Source organism: Pollachius pollachius (assembly GCF_949987615.1).
Source record: "Pollachius pollachius genome assembly, chromosome: 5".
NCBI classification, from domain to species: Eukaryota; Metazoa; Chordata; class Actinopteri; order Gadiformes; family Gadidae; genus Pollachius; species Pollachius pollachius.
The window spans coordinates 19,590,548-19,599,491 of NC_136938.1; the positions used below are offsets into that span (position 1 = coordinate 19,590,548).

Below are 8,944 nucleotides of genomic sequence, written 5' to 3' on the forward strand. Positions count from 1 at the left end.
GCTGCTGACAGGGCTCACCTAGAAATAGAATGGCTAGAAAGACACTCTCGGATTCTAGCACCTAGAAAGACCTGTGTACCACATATATTCTATAAATACATAAACATATGCATCATATTATGTTTAGTCTCATTGAGAATCAAATATCAATTTTACATCGGAGACATAGGCAGCATACCGGCAAAACAAAGTTGAACCCTAAATTAACATATTAATTGAGTTACATTAATAAAACATTTGCACGCAAACAACCTGGACTCATACATGCATACATTCCCCCCTAGTTTTAGAGTCGTTCCACTAATATTTTTGGAAGTTTAAGATCAGTCTGTAGGTTATTCCATGCTGAATGTGCAGAAAACCTAAAAGCTTTAATTCCAAGTACATTGGTAACAATAAATAGCTAAATATAATGAAAACGGATATTGTATTTACCATAGGCCTATTTAAGGTTTCAAAAAGAAGATAAGATACGTTCACGTTCAGATTTATATATACAAACACAGTCATGACTAAGCAGCAATTTATTGTTTGGTTATTTCCTTTTCGCTTAAACATTAAACCAACCACAGGGTGGTTTTGAGGTCTACACAGGTAATAAACATATCCGTGTCGCGTGTCTGTCTGTCTGTCTGTCTGTCTGTCTGTCTGTCTGTCTGTCTGTCTGTCTGTCTGTCTGTCTGTCTGTCTGTCTGTCTGTGTCTGTTTCTGTACCAACAGGGGGCAGTGCAGGGTAGGAACCGACAAGACACCATCCAAACTGCCAATCAATTGCCATATTTGTTCTTCTTATAAATTACATGAAATATATAATATTACAAAACATTCCACATTTTCCAAACAAGGAATTTTATCACATTTACTTTAACTGCATTTATAGAACAAAGCATGAAAATACACTTACTACAAGCAAAACTGAAAACACAGAGACGACAATCATGTCTAATGGGTCATCCCGCTTAAGAACAAGCATTTACAGGGTAAAAGGTTGTATTTTATTTATAATTATCTATTTATTTATGCATTTTTCCATATTAAAATTGGTTAAATTAAATCCTAAAAAGTAATATCCACAAGTGAGTAATTACTTATTTTAAATGACCAAAAACAAAAAAATGATATTCATTGTTTAATTTGAAAGTGTGTGTGTGTGTGTGTGTGTGTGTGTGTGTGTGTGCGTGCGCGTGCGCGTGTGTGTGTGTGTGTGTGCGCGCTTGTGGGTTTGTGTGTGTGTGTATGTATGTCTATGTTTTTTTAAGATGAAAAAATGTGTGTACATATAGGCATAATGTTTCCAAATACAATGTAAAGGTTTTATTTTTTTTAACAATAATGTTATACAAAAATCCCACACAATAGAATTGCAATCTTCACACAATGGCTACACATTGTTTGTACTGTAGCTTGTAAAACCCTAAGACCACAATAACACCTCACAACATCCCATATGAGGTGCTTTGCAGGGGCCAGGGCCCCCGGCTGTTATTTCCAGTGGTATTGGGTGGAGGATGGACATCGCTGGGGAGCCGTCAGGCCCACGTTGCCATAGGTCTGGCGTCAGTCGTCTGATGGTGACCCTCTCTGTCTGGAATGCAGCAAAGAAAGAAACATCGCACAGACAACTGCTGCCCTGCTCACTCCCTCCAAAATAGAAAGTCTTTGTGTCTCCTCCTTAGAAAGGTATGGTGCAGGATGCCACAGGCCCATGAGGAAAAGGGTTTAGGGGAGGAGGGAAGTGTGCTGAGCCTCCATGGGAATATAGGGCTTGGATCTGAGGGCATTGACCATCTCTTCCCCTCCACTGATGGACTTTCTTCATAGCAAGATGTCGGAGTAAGCTTCCCGTACCAGCTTTTTTTTCATTTTTATTTCTGACTTAGAAAAAGGGAATTGAAATCATCACAACACTTGTTTATTTATCTCTGGTTCTGTTTTCTTCCGTAGGAAGAAGGTGTCCAGTGCCCGGAAAAGCAAACTGAAGGTCAGTAATAAACACATGACTAGATATTACCAGGCTAGTTAAAAGTATAAAATAAAAACAATAGAGGTCTACTTTGTATAATTGAGTGGCATCTAGCGGTGAGGTTGCAGATTTCAACAAACTGATTATGTTTCTCAACAAACAGAGGCCTTTGGCATCCGTAGTGGCATCCATCATAATCCATATCCTGCATATAATTATGACTATGTATTGATGTATTGATTATTAATCTTGAAAGCAGTCGGCACTACAATAACAGCTTATTTTAATAACATAACGGTGTGTGCAGTACACCTCCAAAACATGGATGCATTGAAGAATAAACACCCACCTATCATAATCTCCCTCATCAGAAAACAGGCTTTTGCTACACTTTTTAAACCTGCGTTTGAAGTTTGTGAAGCTCCATTCTAATTTACTCCTCTAAACGTATGTATCATTTTGAAGATGACACAGCCTAAGCTTTGCCTCACTGGTTATATGAGACGCGTCCCCGAGAATGTTAAGCTTCTGTGATCCTATAGTATTACGCCACGGTGTCTGTGTATATGTGTGTGTATGTGTGTTTTTTTTATGTGTGTGTGTGTATGTGTGTGTGTGTGTGGCGCTCCATCTTGTCAGAGGTTTATTTTGACAAGAGGAGAGAGGGTTAAGCTTTTTATACATAATACCGTTCATTATAATGCTCATGATGGTACTGAAAGCTCTTCATTTACACTTTAATTGAAAGTTGATCATTGAGCATTTTGTTTAGTCTTATTAATCATTTCCTTTTCATTGTTATTCTCCTCTTACAATGTTTTGTTTATCCATGTATTATGTGAAGTGCTTTTAGTTGCATTTATTTTCCAGAAATGTCTCTTTTAATAAAGTTTGATTAAATGTGTTAGCCCCTCATTCATTAGTAATAATCTGTATAATTACTTACCGAAACGTCATTGACTATTTCATCCAACTTAACCCAGTGCAACCTTCTTCGATACCGTACTGTTATTTCCTGTGGCATTTTTGACCACTATATGGAGATCTGTGGTTTGAACATATCTGACTTTTGATGTGTTGTTTGATGCTAAAACTGATGCTTATTCTGATCTTTCAGAGCTTGTTGCTTCAGATAGGCCAGTCCATGTTGGAACAGGAATCCCTCGAGTTGGAGAAAAGGAAAATAAGTTACATGGAGGAGAAGTGCCCTCCTCTCAACTTCCCTCAGTCTATGCCGGAGCTCCAGGTAATTTTAGTTTGTTTTTTAAGAGTAACTTTGACAAACAGGATGTTGATAACTCATATTACCGTCAATGTATCCAGACAAGGCGGCCAAATTGAATAATGGCGGAAATATGGAACCATTCTATATTCTAACTTGTGGTATTCTTGAAAGTGAAAATTGTGCATTTAAGAATTTGAACATAAGAACTATCGACCCTCATTAGGAGCTCTGTAAGAAGCTTCACAATCATATCGACCTGGTGGACGAAGAGCGGTATGACTCGGCGGGAAAAGTTTCAAAGTCAAGGATGGAGGTATGTTTGTGCATATTTAACCATACAAGAGCTCTTCAGTGCCGCAAATTGTTATACAGCAAAACCCTAAAGGATGATAGCAATCTGAAAAAAACAAATTTTATGAAGATGCTATTTTTAATAAAAGTCTTCGCTCAATCATTGTTCTTGGGCAGATTGATGACCTGAAGATGGTGGTGCAGGATCTGAACGGCAGGTTTAAGAAGCCTGCTCTGAGGAGGGTGAGGATGTCTGCCGAAGCCATGGTGGCCGCCCTCCTGGGATCCAAACACAAAGTGTCCATGGACCTCAGGGGTAACCTCCAACAGGTTAAGAGGGAGGTCAAAGAGGAGGTGGGTGCACGTAAACGACATTTACCCCGTTACCTATTACCATGGTAGTCTTAATATACGAATGATTAAATTAAATTCATTAAATGAATACCCTTCCATCCATCCATCCTTGCTGCTACTCCACCTCTCTACTTAGGGAAAGGGTCAACTAAGGCAGCCCAGTTGTCCCTTTCCTGGCCAGCTGGATACAATCCCTCTTGGGTCATGTTCCGCGGCCCTGGGGGCATCCTTAACAGAGCTTCCCTCGTGAACAAGATCCCAAGATACTTGAAGTGCTTGAAGAGGAGTCTGTACAAGTGTGTCAACCAAGACAGGCCAACCATATCCAGAGATATCTCTGGGCGGATCTCTTCCTCAGCAGGGCCCGGCCACTGCGGAGCCTCCCCATCACCCCTGTGACTTCTTCCAGAAGAGCTTCCGACCTCCCAGGGACCACTGCCCCAGCCTCCTATAAGGAGGGCACTCAAGAGATTCTCAAAGTGCTTCAATCTTCTTCCATCTCCTTCAACCTTCCGACCATATCCCCGGCAAGTCAGCGTTCCACTATCTTTGCCCTTGAGCTTGGGCACTGTTCCTCTTTCCTCTCCTGAGGTGCCTCATGGTTCTCCTGAGTCTCCTTTGAGGCCAACTAATCATATCTCCAAACTCTTCACACACTCTTGACCTTGTTTCTGCAATCACCACAGCCCCGGCCTTCCTTGCTCATTGATAGCTATTAGCATCAGTAATCTATCGTGAATCTTAGAGCTCCCTGTGCAGCCCCATTTCATTGACGTTGGGAAATTGCCCAACAAGTCATATGTGTGTCTGGATTTTCACCCAGACCTGTTTACCTTAGGTGACCCTAGGAGCATTAAGCTCCTGACGAAATAGCCCTTGAGATTGCTAGTACTTACAAGCCCTAATAAATGGTTAAATACATTCTGATTCTGTGTTGTAATCTTTTTCTCAGGAGAAACACACTGGAGACTGGAGAAAGAATATCGAAGACAAGTCTGGCATGGATGGAAGGAAGAAGATGTTTGAGGCCTAAATGTCCCAAATGCCTCATTTGAATGCAGTTGTGGAACTGATTTTATATTTTCACTTTATATTACTGATCATTTTAGATTTTTCTAAACCAATATGTTCTTGTTGGTTCCTATAAAAAGTTGAAAATATATATCTGGTGTTGCTTTTTTCAGAATAATGGTATTTTAAAACTCACAAACCATTAACTTGTGTTTCTGCTAACATTTAAGAAAAAGTACATAATCAAAGAAATAGAAAAATAAAGATAACATATCTCTCTATCTCACACACACACACACACACACACACACACACACACACACACACACACACACACACACACACACACACACACACATATACACATGCAAAAACACCCACACAAAGACAAATAACCAAGAAGGGACATAATCCATATTATACTCAAATGATATCAGTCATGCTCTATTCTATATAGGATTTCCCATAATTGATATGTGCAGATACATTTGTAATCAGTATAATAATCCTTTGATTTTAACATTTGTTCATTTTAAATATGTAAGAAGAAAACAATGTATGCATATTTAATGTTATAAAATAAGCATGAACATTATATACAGCGTTTAATTGTAAAAAACATCTTTGATGTGAGCTGTATTATCATCTTAATGTTTACGAGTAGTTTGTTTAGCTCAGATTGTGTGACCTATCTAAATCCCTTCACTAATCCAGATTGTCCAGTAATGAAGGCTTTCTCACTTGTGACACCTTTGCACATTTTTCAACTCTCCTGTTATGAGAGATTAAGGTATTCAACTCATAAAGTATATAAATCCTTAAAACCTTCGTAGATTATCGACCGCTTTTATTACAGCCCCTGGTTTTGTCAAGATAAATGTTTTCCTTTTGTCTACCTTATTCCATTTGTGCTGTTCTTTCCATTGCCTCGATTGTTTTAAATGATGTGTTCACGTCGGACTTGCACAATAGTGAACCAAGTGTTTCACTTAAGAAATTGGACCATAAATTATGAAGTTTAGTTCACGGCGGCCCAAAACCCTCTCCTTTCCAGCCTCAAGCTCAGTTGGAAACACTGAGGAATCAGTCTGCTTTCGTGTTGTTTAGTGAGTTTACCCCTGTCGCCTTGGAAACGATTTAGCAAAATGTGCGTTGGAGAGGGCTGGCCTCTGTATGGTGGGCGGGGCAGCAGAAATGGGGGGGAGAGGGTGATGGAGTGTAAATCTGTGTTGGCTAAAGTTGCCTGGATGACTTAATGTTCATCTTGTGGAGGCCGACCCAAACAGTGAATGGAATGAAGAGTCATCCTCTTTGTTTGCAAATTGGCAGAGTTAACAGCCTTCAGACAAAGAGTGCATGTTATTTGGTGTAGACAGTGACATGAGATTGTAAAAAAAAGTAAAAAGCAAAAGTACAATTAATAAACAATTAGTAAACAATTACAAAAATGGCAAACAATTAGTAATAACAGATGGGGAAAGACAGTGTGCATTGTTGGGGTTATTGATGAAAGAGAAAGTCATGCATCACAGTGCACGGGACAGACTATTTCTTATTCATAAACCAGCAAACTGAAACCAGATCTGCTGCTGCACTAATTATCAGCCAAAGCTGTCCATCTCCAGGCAAGATCATAATGATCTTTGTGTCTCAAAAACCTTGCTCTGTAGTTTAAATGACAAAAGTAAAAATCATATAAAGTTGTCCACATTTTATTTATCCCTTATCAAAGGGATAGTGTCCCACAATTATATGCCGCATGATATTTACAATGATGAAGACATGGCTTGATAAAATCCAATTAGTCAATAACATAATAGTATCCTGAGCTCTTGCAGCCATATAAAATAAACTTTTACACTGTCAAGGCCTGCACGTAAAGTTGAGGCCTGGCCAGGGTACCAGGGGCTCCCCTCATGCATGACTATTAATGCAGAGAAAAGCCATGTCCCTAAAAGTTAACGCTCCACACTCACAAGTCATCTACACGCACCCTTATTCAACATCATTCAACCTAACCTTCCATCTTTTCACACCAAAAGTCTCATGAATTATAATAATGCTAAAGATCTAATTCCACAAGATGATTATTTATTAACGAGCAGCAGAATGCTTTGACCTGACCTCTCCAGCTTAGTGATCATGGTGATTTAGTTGTATTATTAACGCTGTTGTCATCGTCATCCATGATCCATTGTGCAGGAGCTCATTTGCTTCCCCCCCCCCCCCCCGAGGGAAACAGGCACATGACCCCTCGAGGTCCCATGCGGATCACATCAGCGCAGGGGGGGGGGGGGAGCATGGCGAGGCAGCGCTCCTAGGCAATGTACAAAAGACTTTCAATGGAAACCACATGGACGGCTGGAGGGAGGGAGGAGATGAGCGGAGAAGAAGTGAGAGGGAGAGAAGACAGGGCTGTGACTTAATGCAGGGGAGACGCAGGGAGGGTCAGAGAGGTGATAGAGGGAGAGAGAGAGAGAGAGAGAGGGAGAGAGAGAGAGAGAGAGAGAGAGAGAGAGAGAGAGAGAGAGAGAGAGAGAGGTGATAGAGAGAGAGAGAGAGAGGGAGAGAGAGAGAGAGAGAGAGGGAGAGAGAGAGAGAGAGAGAGAGAGAGAGAGAGAGAGAGAGAGAGAGAGAGCAGATAGAGAAACTTAGTCTTGGCTATCAAGGTAAAGAAAAGTGAATGAGTCAGAAAAAAGAGATAGAGATAGAAAAATAATGAGATATTGCAAAAATAGTAAGATATTGAGAGACGCATATTTTTTTACAAAGGGAGACTCCCAATGGGTAAGAGATAGACAAAGAGAAAGAAGCAAATTTAAAGAGTCAGAAGAAGGAGGGTCCTGGAATAGCCCCCCTCACCCCACACCCCGCTCCCCAACCCCCTTTCCTGGATCAGCACCCAGAGACTGGACGCTTGCTCCTTTAGAGAGAGAGAGAGAGAGAGAGAGAGAGAGAGCGATAGAAAGGGATTTCACATCTGGACCAGAATCTAGATCAGGAACCCAACAGAGACAGTAAGGCCATGTCCAGCTCCATCAAGAGAAGACACTCCAACAAGCAGGGCTTGCAGAACCTCATAAGGTAGGTGACGGTGCTTCCTTACATCCTGAACACTGGGACCCCGGACACTTATATCTTCTTTCAGTGCTCCCGGGTGTCTATCAGTAAGACTACCGGGTGATGTTTCAATAAATAATGCATCAAAAGGGGTGATTAGAAGTTATCTTCCCATTGGACAGCAGCACAATATATTACAATGCAAGTAGGATGAAGCATGCTTTGAGACCATTTGAAATGTTGCTTATTTGAGAGCTTGTAACAAAGTATTGAATTGTATTTAACATCAGGTGTCAATGTCAAATGAACCTGATTGATCTATATTTGCAGAATCAAATTGTCAGTTGTAAGATAGGTGGAGATAAACATAGAATGTATGCAAGACATGCAAGACAGAAAAAGCTATATACAATGTGCGTAACATGTCATTGACATTGGATTTATGATAACCAAAACAGAGTGGTTAAACGAAAACCGCTGCGACTACTGCGGTTGTTATGAAATTTGATGCAAGAATCATTTGCATCTCTATAAACTAGGGAGGACAGGCATTTGTTATGAAAAACAACAACATAAATACAATCCAATAACCATTACAATATATTTCAGTTGGTTAAAGAGTCCCTCAGGTTCCTTCCATGCAGAATTACGGATCACATTCAAGCCTGTGTACCTACTTTAATTTCTTTGTTCGGGGTGTGTTAAGTTTAACCCTCCCAGGGTCCTTGCCCCCTACCAGGCTCTTGATGAAAGCTCTGAGGCTTGACCTGGTCACCTTGGATACAGTGGGGGGGGGGGTTTGGCATTCAGCATATAACACGCTGTAACAGAGATTGTTGTTTCACAATCTGCACATTTTGAACAACTAGCATGAAGAAGTTGTTGGTCACATGCTTTTATCTTGCATGAATACACTCCCATTTCTTTGCTTAAGAAAGAGTAAGAAAAGAAAAGCTTTGTTGAAGTACAGCTGGACTTGTACTGCTGTATAGTGATTACATTTCTTGGTGCTGTGGCATTACATCACTCAGAACAGCACT

At 40.5% G+C, this 8,944-nt stretch overlaps 2 protein-coding genes across 2 annotated transcripts in view; both read left to right on the forward strand.

Moving 5' to 3' along the window:
* Window positions 1-1,804: 1,804 nt before the first annotated feature.
* Window positions 1,805-4,866, forward strand: LOC307075650 (troponin I, fast skeletal muscle-like; the record flags this gene model as incomplete). Its single annotated transcript, XM_079736309.1, has 6 exons — window positions 1,805-1,833; window positions 1,945-1,981; window positions 3,081-3,209; window positions 3,412-3,501; window positions 3,657-3,833; window positions 4,786-4,866. The coding sequence occupies 6 exons, from the start codon at window positions 1,805-1,807 to the stop codon at window positions 4,864-4,866; spliced, it is 543 nt and encodes a 180-aa protein (XP_079592435.1).
* A 2,955-nt stretch (window positions 4,867-7,821) lies between these two features.
* LOC307075805 (uncharacterized protein) overlaps window positions 7,822-8,944 on the forward strand; it is a 22,014-nt gene continuing 20,891 nt past the window's right edge. Inside the window, exon 1 of the mRNA XM_079736498.1 lies at window positions 7,822-7,928. Within this exon, the coding sequence (XP_079592624.1) occupies window positions 7,870-7,928 (59 nt within the window). The 5' untranslated portion in view covers window positions 7,822-7,869. The remainder of the gene's footprint in view (window positions 7,929-8,944) is intronic.